At 43.1% G+C, this 12,965-nt stretch overlaps 2 protein-coding genes across 2 annotated transcripts in view; one reads left to right on the top strand and one right to left on the bottom strand.

Annotated features, from left to right (window-relative positions):
* The window catches only part of LOC308520158 (adhesion G protein-coupled receptor E2-like), a gene marked incomplete at its 5' end in the record, with an annotated part of 46,605 nt that overhangs the window by 27,917 nt on the left and 5,723 nt on the right, over positions 1–12,965 (bottom strand). The window contains 6 exons of the mRNA XM_081092699.1: positions 47–267; positions 457–564; positions 11,123–11,300; positions 11,716–11,793; positions 11,918–11,964; positions 12,543–12,692. Of these exons, the coding sequence (XP_080948825.1) occupies positions 47–267; positions 457–564; positions 11,123–11,300; positions 11,716–11,793; positions 11,918–11,964; positions 12,543–12,692 (782 nt within the window). The remainder of the gene's footprint in view (positions 1–46; positions 268–456; positions 565–11,122; positions 11,301–11,715; positions 11,794–11,917; positions 11,965–12,542; positions 12,693–12,965) is intronic.
* Positions 1,719–3,314, top strand: LOC308519472 (D-3-phosphoglycerate dehydrogenase-like; the record flags this gene model as incomplete). Its single annotated transcript, XM_081091465.1, is given in 3 exon segments — positions 1,719–2,514; positions 2,517–3,103; positions 3,105–3,314. Coding segments are annotated over 3 exon segments (1,593 nt in total).

Genomic DNA, 12,965 nt, shown 5'->3' with positions numbered 1-12,965 from the left:
ACTCAGGCCTCTTCCACACCCACAGACCCGTTTCACCAGCACTCACATGCTTGAAGACAAAGGTGACTGGGGAGCTGAGGTTCTGAGTGTCCTTGTTGCTCACAAAGGCAGACATGACATCTGAGAGCAGGACGGGGGAGTCTTTCTGCAGCAGCCCCTTGTGTGTCTCATTCAGAACTGACTGCTCCTCAGTTTCCAGGTCCAGGCGGGCCCCAACCAGCAACTTGCCCATCCCTGGAGAGGAGACAAGGCCCACCACAGAAGGACCTACAAGACAAGGACAAGGTTGACATCTTGGGTTGTCCCAAAGGCCCCCTTCCTTCTGGGATGCATTCTCTCCTTTGAGAATCCACAGCCCATACTTCCCTTTAATACTTAATTCTCTGTTTGTCATGTCCTTTGGTGTCTTGTTCCACTGTGAAGCCTCATTGACCTTCTCTCCACCTCAGTCATTACCTGAGTCACCTGAGTCCTGCACCACATCCCAGTTCACCAGCATCTTTGCCTGATTATTGCTCAGGGTGACATTCTTGTCTCCTTGCTCCTTTACCTCCAGGGACAGTTCTATGAGTTGTGGAAGTTAAGGGAGTTAGATTAGTGACTGTGCCAGCAGTTATTGCCATAATACCATTTTTATGTATAGACATATTTTTATATATATTATGTTACACTATATACCAAGTGTTATCTGAAATATTGTTATAAATATACCAAATAATGCCATATCTATATATATAAAAGCCTAATATGCAAATTGTCCCCACAGGAGTTTCACTGGAAAACTGATCGCTTGCTATGATGTGTATTGACCACCAGGGGGCAGCACTGAATGAAGGCCCAGGCTGGCTGCCAGCAGCCAGGGGAGGGAGGCCCTGGCTGGCAGCAGGAAGGCCCCGATTGGCCCTGATCACTGGTCCCCTAAGGACCCGACCCATGCACGAATTTTGTGCACTGGGCCTCTAGTCTATATTATAACAATACACATATTTTTATAAATAATAATAATGATATATATATATATATATATATATATATCCACCAATCATCTGAATTTACAAAGGATTATAAGAGAAATTATGAGCAATTATTCAACAACAAATTATATAACCTGAATGAAATAAAAAATTCCTTCAAAGCTATGAACTATAAATGTAACTGAAGAGCTAGAGTCTGAACATACCTGGCACAAGTAAGGAGATTGAATTCGTAATTAAAACTTTCTAAAATTGCCCTAGATGGTTTGGCTCAGTGGATAGAGCATTGGCCTGCGGACTAAGGGTCCTGGGTTCTATTTCAGTCAAGGGCACATGCCCCGGTTGCTAGATCCTCAGTAGAGGACATGCAGGAGGCAGCCTATCAATGATTCTCTCTTATCATTAATGTTTCTCTCTCGCTCTCCTCTCCCTTCCTGTCTGAAATAAATATAAATATATATATATTTTTTTTTAAAAAAAACAACTTTGAAAAAGTGAAGACCTGCATTTGACTTATCATTTTAGAAAGAATTAACACAAATTCTTTTAAACTCCTAAAAAACAGAATGAAAAGGACCACTAAGTAATTTCATGAGGCCACAATTACTCTAAAAACAAAACCAAAAAAGACATCAAAAGAAAACAAGGCCCAGTAACACAAGCCCGGCCTTCTGAACAGAAGCTTCTCGGCGCAGAGGTGTTTGTGTCCAGGGAGAGCTGTCGATCCCGAGGCCGGCTCCAGCAATGGCCTTCGCAAATCTGCAGAAAGTGCTTATCGGTGACAGCCTGGACCCTTGCTGCTGGAAGATCCTGCAAGATGGAGGGCTGCAGGTGGTGGAGAAGCAGAACCTGAGCAAAGAGGAGCTGATAGCCGAGCTGCAGGACTGCTCAGGCCTTATCGTGTGCTTGGCCACCAAGGTGACCGCGGATGTCATCAACGCAGCAGAGAAGCTCCAGGTGGTGGGCAGGGCCGGCATCGGTGTGGACAACGTGGATCTGGAGGCCGCCACGAGGAAGGGCATCCTGGTCATGAACACTCCCAATGGGAGCAGTCTCAGTGCTGCGGAGCTCACCTGTGGGATGATCCTGTGTCTGGCCAGGCAGATTCCCCAGGCGACGGCTTCGATGAAGGCTGGCAAATGGGGCCGAAAGAAGTTCATGGGCACCGAGTTGAATGGAAAGACCCTGGGAATTCTTGGCCTGGGGAAGATCGAGAGAGAAGTGGCCGTCCGGATGCAGTCCTTTGGGATGAAAACTGTAGGGTACGACCCCATCATCTCACCAGAGGTCTCGGCCTCCTTCGGCGTTCAGCAGCTGCCCCTGGAGGAGATATGGCCCCTCTGTGACTTCATCACCGTGCACACCCCTCTCCTGCCCTCCACGACAGGCCTGCTGAACAGCAGCACCTTCGCCCTGTGCAAGAAGGGCGTGCGCGTGGTAAACTGCGCCCGCGGAGGGATCGTGGACGAGATCGCCCTGCTCTGGGCCCTGCAGTCGGGGCAGTGCGCGGGCGCAGCGCTGGACGTGTTCGCGGAGGAGCCGCTGACCGCGCCTTGGTGGACCGCGAGAATGTCATCAGCTGCCCCCACCTGGGCGCCAGCACCAAGGATGCCCAGAGCCACAGCCGGGAGGAGATCGCTGTCCAGTTCGTGGACATGGTGAAGGGGAGAGCCCTCGCGGGGGTTGTGAGTGCCCAGGCCCTTACCATCGCCTTCTCTCCGCACACCAAACCTTGGCTCGGTCTGGCCGAAGCTCTGGGGACTCTGATGCGAGCCTGGGCAGGGTCCCCCAAAGGGACCATCCAGGTGGTAATGCAGGGCTTATCCCTGAAGAATGCTGGGAGCTGCCTGAGCCCCGCAGTCATTGTCGGCCGCCTCAAAGGCTCTTCCAATCATGCGGATGTGAACTTGGTGAACGCCAAGCTGCTGGTGAAGGAGGGCGGCCACAATGTAACCTCCTCCCATAACCCCGCTGTGCCAGGAGAGCAAGGATGCGGGGAAGGCCTCCTGAGCGTGGCCCTGGCAGGTGCCCCCTATGAGGCTGTGGGCTTTGTCCAGGGCACCACACCTGTGCTGCAGGCACTCAACGGAGCTGCCTTCAGACCAGAAGTGCCTCTCAGCAGGGGTCTGTCTGCCCCTGTTCCTGTTCCGGGCTCAGCCCTCCAACCTGCTGCCTACCATGATTGGGCTCCTGGCAGAGGCAGGTGTGCAGCTGCTGTCCTACCAGACCTCGCTGGTGTCCGACGGGGAGACCTGGCACGTCATTGGCATCTCTTCCCTGCTGCCCAGCCTGGACGCCTGGAAGCAGCATGTGACCCAGGCCTTTCAGTTCCATTTCTGACCTTGGGGCTCACCGGGACCAGCCTTGGGGGCTTTGTGATCAACATTGAGAGGTCACATTCCCGGAGCTTGACACCACTTCTGTGGTCTGAACCCTGTAATAACCACCTAATAAATCAGCCCAGCCCACCCCACCCCACCCCCCAAAAAGAAAGAAAACAAAACTATAGATTATTAACTCTTATGAACATCGATGCAAAAATCTTCAACAAAATATCAGTAATAACTTTATCAAAGAAGGCTCATGACTTGTCCACTGAAAGCTATAAAATTGCTAAGGAAATTTAAAAACCCTGAATAAATTGAAAAGTATCCTGTGATTATGAATTGGAAGACAATATTTTAAACATGGCAATATTCTCAAAAGTGATCTACAGATTCAATGCAATACTAACAATATTCCAACAGCATTTCTTTTTTGCAAAAATGGAAAAGCTCATCCTAAAATTCATATGGTATTGCAAGAGGCCCCAATACCCAAACAATACTGAAAATGAAAAACAAAGTTGGAGGACTCACACTTCCTGATTTCAAAACTTATAGAGTAATCAGAGCAGTATGGTACTGCCATATGAGTAGACATATAAACCAACAAAATAAAATTGTGAGTCTAGAAATAAACCCATTTATTTATGTCAGCTAATTTTCAGCAATCCCCTTCAATGAAGGGGAAAGAATAGTTTATGCACAAGCAAAAAATGGAAGATGCAACCATACCTCACAAAATACACAAAAATCCAGTAAAAAGGCATCAAAGGCCTATATTTAAGAGCTAAAAATAAAATAGTTAGGCCCGGCCCATGTAGCTCAGCGGTTGAGCATTACCCAGGAATCAAGAAGCCGCTGGCTCAATTCCCAGTCAGGGCACATGCCCGGGTTATAGGCTCAATCCCCTGTGGTGTGTGTGCAGGAAGCAACCAATCAATGATGCTTTTTTCTCATTGATGTTTCTATCTCTCTATCCCTCTCCCTTCCTCTCTCTCTAAAAAAAAAATCAATAAAAACATTAAAAATACAATAAAAATAGAACAGTTAGTAGAAAACACAGGAATAAATTTTCATGGACTTGGGTTTGGCAATCAATTCTTAGATATGACACAAAATGTACAAACAAGAAAAGAAAAAATATCCATTTTGAGTTTATTTTTGTGAATGGTGTAAGTTGGTGGTCTAGTTTCATTTTTTTGCATGTATCTGTCCAATTTTCCCAGCACCATTTATTGAAGAGACTGTCTTGACTCCATTGCATGTTCTTGCCTCCTTTGTCAAATATTAATTGAGCATAGTGGTTTAAGGTCGATTTCTGGGTTCTCTATTCTATTCCATTGATCTATATGTCTGTTCTTGTGCCAGTACCAGGCAGTTTTGAGAACAGTGGCTTTGTAATACAGCTTGATATCTGGTACTGAGATCCCACCTACTTTGTTCTTCTTTCTCAGGTTTGCTGCAGCTATTCGAGGTCTTTTTTTTTTATTCCAGATGAATTTTTAGAAATTTTGTTCTAGGTCTGTGAAATATGCTGTTAGTATTTTAAAGGGGAGTGCATTGAATCTATAGATTGTTTTGGGTAGTGTGGACATTTTGATGATGTTGATTCTACCAGTCCATGAACTCAGTATGTTCTTTCATCTGTTTATGTCTTCCTCTATCTCTTTTATCAGGGTCCTGTAGTTTTCTGCATATAGGTCTTTTACCTCCTTAGTTAAGTTTATTCCTAGGTATCTTTATTTTTTTGGTGCAATGGTAGATTGGATTGCTTTTTTAGTCTCTTTTTCTGTAAGTTCATTACTTGTGTATAGAAATGCCATTCATTTCTTGGCATTAATTTTGTATCCTGCTACATTGCCAAATTCATTTATTAAGTCTAATAATTTTTTGATGGAGTCTTTAGGGTTTTCTATGTACAGTATCATGTCATCTGCGAATAAGGACAGTTTTACATCTTCTTTTCCAATTTGGATGCCTTTTATTTCTTCTTCTTGTCTGATTGTAATGGCTAGTACGTCCAGTACTATGTCACACAGGAGTGATGAAAGTGGACATCCCTGTCTTGTTCCTGTTCTTAGGGGAAATGAGTTTAGTTTTTGCCCATTGAGTATGATGTTGGCTGTGGGTTTGTCATATATGGCTTTTATTATATTAAGGAATAATCCTTCTATTCCCACCTTGCTGAGAGTTTTTAATCAAGAAAGGGTGTTGGATTTTGTCAAATGCTTTTTCTGCATCAATTGATATAACTATGTGATTTTTGTCTTTCAATTTGTTTATGTGATGTATCACATTTATTGATTTGCAGATATTGTACCATCCTTGCATCCCTGGGATAAATCCTACTTGGTCATGGTGTATGATCTTTCTGATGTACTGCTAAATTTGATTTTCTAGAATTTTGTTGAGGATTTTGGCATCTATATTCATAAGGGATATTGGCCTGTAATTCTCTTTCATTGTGTTGTCTTTATCTGGTTTTAGTATTAGAGTGATGCTGGCTTCATAGAATGAGCTTGGAAGTGTTCCTTCCTCTTTAATTTTTTGTAGTAGTCTGAGGAGGATAGGTTTTAGTTCTTCCTTGAATGTTTGGTAAAACTCCCCTGTGAAGCCATCTGGCCCTGGGCTTTTGTTTGCTGTAAGCTTTTTGATAACTGCTTCAATTTCTTCCATAGTTATTGCCGTATTAAGATTTTTAGAATCTTCCTGATTGAGTTTTCAAAGGTTGTATTTTTCTAGGAATATGTCCATTTCCTCCAGGTTGTCTAGTTTGTAGGAATAGAGTTGTTCATAGTATTTTTTAACAATCCTTTAAATTTCTGTGGGGTCTGTTATTATTTCGCCTCTTTAATTTCTGATTTTGCTTGTTTGGGTCCTCTCTCTTTGCTTCTTGGTGAGCCTGGCTAGAGGTTCATCAATCTTGTTTATCCTTTCAAAGAACCAGCTCTTGTTTTCATTGACATTTTGTATTTTTTTTTTTTTTGGTCTCTATGTCATTCATTTCTGCTCTGATCTTTGCTATCCTCTTTCTTCTGCTCACTCTGGGCTTTTCTTGTTGCTCTCTTTCTAATTCTTTGAGTTGTAGAGTTAGATAATTTACTGCCATTTTTTTCTTTTTTCCTTTTTTAGGTAGGTCTGTAGAGCTATAAACCCCCCCTTAGGACTGCTTTCATTGTGTCCCATAGATTTTGGATTGTTGTGTTTTTTGTTGTCATTAGTTTCCTGGATGTTTTTAGTGTCTTCTTCGATCTCTTTGGTGACCCAATCATTGTTTAATAGCATGCCATTTATTTTCCAAGTGTTTGCATTTTTTTGGATTGTTTTTATTGTAGTTTATTTCTAATATTATGCCATTGTGGTCTGAGAAGATGCTTGGTATGATTTCAATCTTCTTGAATTTGGGGACACTTCACTAATGACACAATATGTGGTCTATTTTTGAAAATGTCGCATGTGCACTTGAGAAGAACGTATATTCCATGGCTTTGGGGTGAAATTTTCTGAAGATGTCAGTTAAGTCCATCTGATCTAGTGAATCATTTAGGATTGCTGTTTCTTTGCTGATTTTTTATCTAGAGGATTTATCCAGTGATGTCACTGGTGTATTAAAGTCCACTACTATGATTGTATTGTTGTCAATATTTCCCTTGATATCTTCCAGGAGTTTTTTTTTTATGTTTTTGGGTCCTCCTGCATTGGGTGCATATATGTTTATCAGGGTTATATCCTCTTGTTCTATCAAACCCTTTAGTATTATGAAGTGGCCTTCCTTATCTCTTGTTATGGCCTTCATTTTGAGGTCAATTTTTTAAGATATAAGTATTGCTACCCCAGCTTTTTTTTCATTTCCATTTGCCTGAAAGATATTTTTCCATCCCTTCACTTTCAGTATGTGTGAGTCCCTTGTTCTGAGGTAGATAGCATATATATGGGTCGTGTTTTTTTTATCCATTCAGCCACTCAATGTCTTTTGATTGGAGCATTTAGTCCATTTTCATTTAAAGTTATTATTGAAAAGTACTTGTTTGTAGCCATTTTTATTTTTTGTGCCTGTGTTTTTTTTTTTACATTTCTATTTTTTCTTCTTACACCAGTTCCTTTAGCATTTCTTGCATTGCTGGTTCGGTAGTGATAAACTCCTTTAGCCATTTTTTGTCTGTGAAGCTCCTTATTTCCCCTTCAATTTTGAATGATAGCCTTGCTGGATAGAGTATTCTTGCATTCATTCCTTTGCTTTGCATCACTTTGTAAATTTCCTTCCATTCTTTTCTGGCCTGATGTGTTTCTGTTGAGAAGTCATTTGATCCCTTGTATGTAACTTTCTGTCTCTCTCTTGCAGCCTTTAAGATTCTGTCTTTGTCCTGAACATTTGCCATCGTAATTATGATGTGTCTTGGTGTGGGTCTTTTTGGGTTCATCTTATTTGGGACTCTCTGTGCTTGTGTGACTTTTTTCTTCCCCACATCAGGGAATTTTTCAGACAATATTTCTTCAAATAGGTTTTCTAACCCTTGTTCCTTTTCCTGTTGTCCTTGACCCCTATTATTCATATGTTGCTTTATTTCATGTGGTCTCATAGCTCCCTTTGGCTCAACTTAATATGAGAAACCATTAAAGTACTAGAGGATTCTACAAGCAGCAAAATAACAGACATATGCCAAAGCAATTTCTTCATTGATACTGCTCCTAGGGCAATGGAAACTAAAGAGAAAATAAACAAATGGGACTATATCAAAATAAAAAGTTTCTGCACAGCAAAAGAAACCATCAACAAAACAACAAGAAAACCCACTGCATGGGAGAAGATGTTTTCCAAAGTTATCACTGATAAGGGTTTAATCTTCAACATTTACAGGGAACACATACAACTAAACAAAAGGAAGATAAGCAACCCAATCAAAAAATGGGCAACACACCTAAATAGAAACTTTTCAAAAAAGACAGAAGGAAGGCCAAGAGACATATGAAAACATGCTTAAAGTCACTAATCATCTGAGAGATGCAAATCAAAACAACAATGCGGTTGTACCATCTCTCTCCTGTCAGAATGGCTATCATCAACAAATCAACAAATGATAAGTGCTGGCGAGGATGTGGAAAAAGGGGAACCCTTGTGCACTGCTGGTGGGAATGCAGACTGGTCCAGCCACTGTGGAGAACAGTATGGAGTTTCCTCAAAATACTAAAAATGGAACTCCCATTTGACCCAGTGATCCCAATTCTAGGAATATATCCCAAGAAACTAGAAACACCAATCAGAAAGGATATATGCACCCCTATGTTCATAGCAGCACAATTCACCATAGCTAAGATTTGGAAACAGCCTAAGTGCCCATCAGTAGATGAGTGGATTAAAAAACTGTGGTACATCTACACAATGGAATACTATGCTGCGGTAAAAAAGAAGGAATTCTTACCATTTGCAGCAGCATGGATGGATCTGGAGAGCATTATGCTAAGTGAAGTAAGCCAGTTAGAGAGAGACAAATATCACATGATCTCACTCATTTATGGAATATAATGAACAACATAAATTAATTAACAAAAACAGATCCAGAGACAGAAAAGCATAGATCAGACTGTCATATCCCAGAGGGAAGGTAGGGGCGAGTGGGGATAAGGGGGATAGATCAACCAAAGGACTTGTATGCATGCATATAGGCCTAACTAATGGACACATAAAACAGGGGGGTGAGGGCATGAGTTGGGGAGGTCGGGGGGGGGGGTTATGGTGGGATAAGGACACATATGTAATATCTTAATCAATAAAGAAATTTTAAAAAAAGAAAAGAAAAAATAAACAAAATGGGCTTTATCAAAATTTAATGCACCTATTTAATAAAGTAAAAAGACTATGAAGAAAGGGAAAAGAATCTATAGGATGGGAAAACATATTAGCAAATCACATATCTCATAAGGGTCCTCTAGCAAATATGTTAAGAACACTTATAAAGAAACAACAAAAAGCCAAACAACCCAATTAAAAAATAGGCATAGGACTTGAACAGACATTTCTCAAAAAAAGATACACAAATGTTCAATAATCACATGGAAAGATATTAAATATCACTAGTCATTAGGGAAATGCAAATCAAAACCTTAACGAGATGTCACCTGACACACTAGAAAGGCTTTAATAAAACCCAAACAAAATGGAAGTAACACATTTTGCTGAGGATGTGAAGGTTGGCACCCTTGGGGTAGGGAGTATGTATATGTACAATGGTGCAGTCATTTTGGAAAAATAGTTTGGTGATTTCTAAATGTTGGTCATATAATTAGCATATCACTCAGCAATTCCACTCTTACATATAGACTTAAAGAACTAAAATAGTTATTCAAAAAGAAACTTGCACACCAATATCATAGTAACTCTATTCACAACAGTCAAAGGGTGGCAACAATCCAATGTCCATAAATGGAAGAATGGATAAGCAAAAGTCGTGTATATATGCAATGGAATAGTATTCAACTATAAGATATATACTAACATGTGGATGACTTTGAAAACAGTATGCTAGGTGAAAGAAGCCAGGCTATAAGGTCATGCATTGTATGATTCTATTTATATGAAATATACAGAATCGGCTAATTCATAGAGACAGAAAACAGATAAATGCTTGCCAAGGGCTGGGGGAGGAAGAAATGAGAAATAACTGCTTAGTAGGTACAGTGTTCACTTCTGGGATGATGAAAATACTTTAGAAATAGAGGTGATGGCCTGGCCGGTATGGCTCAGTGGTTGAACATCAACCCATAAACCAGGAGGTCACTGTTAGATTCTGGATCAGGGCACATGCCCAGCTTTCTGGCTCAATCCCCAGTAAGGTACATGCAGGAGGCAGCTACTTAAAATATATATATATATATATATATATATATATATATATATATATATATATTTGATAATATTTCAGATATCTTCCATTTCCCCTTCCTTTACCCTCCTCGTCCCAGGCCATACCCCCACCCTCCAATTTTCACTACCCTATTGCCCGTGTCCATGGGCTATGCATATACGTATATCTTTGGTTTATCTCATCATTGATGTTTCTATCTCTCTCTCCCTCTTCCTTTATCTGAAAGCAACAAAAACATATTAAAAAAATAAAGAAATAGAGGTGATAATTGTACAACTCTGTGAATGTATGAAATGTCACTGAATTGTACACTTTGATTAAAATAGTGGATTTTATGTTATGTGAAATTTCCTCAATAAAACAAATTACTTAAATATCAGATAATATTAAATTGTATTCCTCCAAATTTAATAATTTGTTTTCTTTTGAAGCCATTTCTGTTTTATCTTAAATTATAAAGCATGATTACTAGAGGCCCAATGCATGAAAATTCATGCTCTGGGGAGTGAGGGGGGGCTCCTTCAGCCTTGCCATGTGCCCTCTCACAGTCCAGGAGCCCTTGGAGGGGTATCTGAATGATGGCTAAGCTGGCAGTTGGAGTGCTCACCAGCCTGGCTTCTGCTTGAGTGGTGCTCCCCCTGTGGGAGCGCACTGACCCCCAGGGGGCAGCTCCTGCATTGAGCATCTGCCCTCTGGTGGTCAGTGCAGGTCATAGCTGTTCTGCCATTTGGTCTATTTGCATATTAGCCTTTTATTATATAGGATTTCATCTCCTGATAATGTTACAATGAAACTGTTTAGTATTGATAACTTTTTTCATTTACTTTTCATCTTTTATCTTAATATGTTTATGAGAGTAACAGGGAGGTACAAGTGTGATCACTCAGCTCTAGTGCGATGAAAAGAGGAATGAGGTGAGGAGCAGGCAGAGCACAGCCTGGGGGCAGGCGGGGTTACTTGCCTGATCCTGCAGCTGTCCTGAAGGTCAGTGGCCCATTGGGCAATGCCTTGCTCAGCTCTCTCAGGATGTGCTCCCGGCCAGTGAGCAGGTTAGTGGCCACACAGTGCTGCTCTGAAGGAGGCAGAGTATCCAGGTCCCCTGGGGTCTCCAGCAGATTATCCACCTCCTGTATGATGTCCTGGAGGGATGGGGACTCAGAGTCAGTGGATCTTGTGCCAGAGAAGCTTCAGAAAGACCCTGCCCACTCAGCTTCTGAGAACAGATCCTAGAGCCTGTCTATTTGGGGACAAAGGTGGTACCCGATGGTATTCCCTGGGTCTTTGCTAGTGAAATCCCCACTCAGAGTTCAAACCCTGGTCATGACTACCAAGGACAATGCAAACTCAGTGGCCAGAACAAGAGGAAAGGTGTTAGTAGGTGTATGTGGTTCTAACAGTGAGTACAAATACTTGGTCTGCTCTTCCCACCCATCCTGGGACAGGGGGGCCTCAGAGCAGGGCTCCATTATGTTGGGGTCAGTCTCCTTCCAGATCAAAGCTTCCTTGAGTCTCTATGGGATGCCTCCACCTGCCTCCCCTGGATCCTGTCCTTACCTGGATGGTGTCCTGGGCCGAGGCAGACATGAAGTCTCTGCTCAGGTCCTGGACTCTTTCAAAGAAGCGAGAGAGACTCTGGGGAAAGAGGAGAAGAGGCCTTAGCGGGTCTCATCCATGGTTGGGGGAGCGTGTGGGAAATGGGTGGACGGTGGGCTGAGTGGAGGGACCTTGCATTCTGGTCCCGGCTGGAGTCACTCACCTGGCTCTTGATTCCAGGGGGCGGGATCCAGGTGGGGAAGAAGATCGCTGCAGAGGACAGAACAGCTGTCCACTAGGTGTGTGTGAGTGTGTGTGTGTGTGTGTGTGTGTGTGTGTGTGTGTGTGTGTTGGAGGCAGGATCTAGGGTCAAGCTCTACTTTCACACTGAGTAGTCCTTTGTTTATTCAGGAATATGGTCTCCTCCCCTCTCCGTGCCCCACCCCCTTCCCACGTCCAGTCCCCCTCCCCCCATGCCTTGGCTGGAGGTGATGACACCTGCTGACTGCACATCCCTGAGTGGTGGTCACAGGGGTTATGGGAAGTGTGCAGAGGCCTGACCCATAGCAGGTCAGCCCCCACAGAGGTACAGGTTGTGAGATATTAGGTATCCTTGTCCCAGTTAGTAATTAGCTGCTGCTTGGGGTCCCCAGGAGTCTTTCTCTTGGTACCCCAGCTCCTTCTGCAGGACCCCCAGATCTTTTCCCATTTAGTCTCAAAGAATGGAAGCCTGGCCTAGCAGGCCAACCCCAACATTCATTGCACTGGGTTCGTGTGGGTGCCCGTGAATATGTGATCAGGTGGCTTGAGCTGTGGGTCTTTGGGATTGTGGGATCTGAACTCCGAACCTTCTTCACAGACGGTGTTGTTTGGGCCATTGGGGGACCCAGGAATCGGCTTCCAGCCAGGGCGGCAGTGGCACTCATAGCTGCCCTGGGTGTTGTTGCATCGGGTTGAATTGTGGCAGGAGTTTTTCCCCGAGGTACATTCATCCACATCTGAGGACAAAGCCAGAGCGTCAGGCCCTCCCTCTACTCCTTGCTCGCATCCTTCCTGCCCCTTCTCTCAAATCCCTTAGCAGTTCACCCCGAGGACACCCCACTATGCCCCGCTTATCAGCCACCTAGACTGACAGGATACAAACTTGTGGTGACGTTTTCCACTGTAAAAGCACCATAAGCTCAGAGCGCCCCTGCAAGGCAGACAGGGCAGGACTATGCGTGTGCAAGTGTCATCCCAAAGCTGTGCCCCCACCTGTAGGGCAGGATGGA

The sequence above is a fragment of the Myotis nattereri genome, assembly GCF_964212035.1.
Source record: "Myotis nattereri genome assembly, chromosome: 5".
NCBI lineage: Eukaryota > Metazoa > Chordata > Mammalia > Chiroptera > Vespertilionidae > Myotis > Myotis nattereri.
The sequence above is the reverse complement of the archived record's forward strand: the minus strand, read 5'-3'. Positions and strand labels throughout refer to the sequence as shown.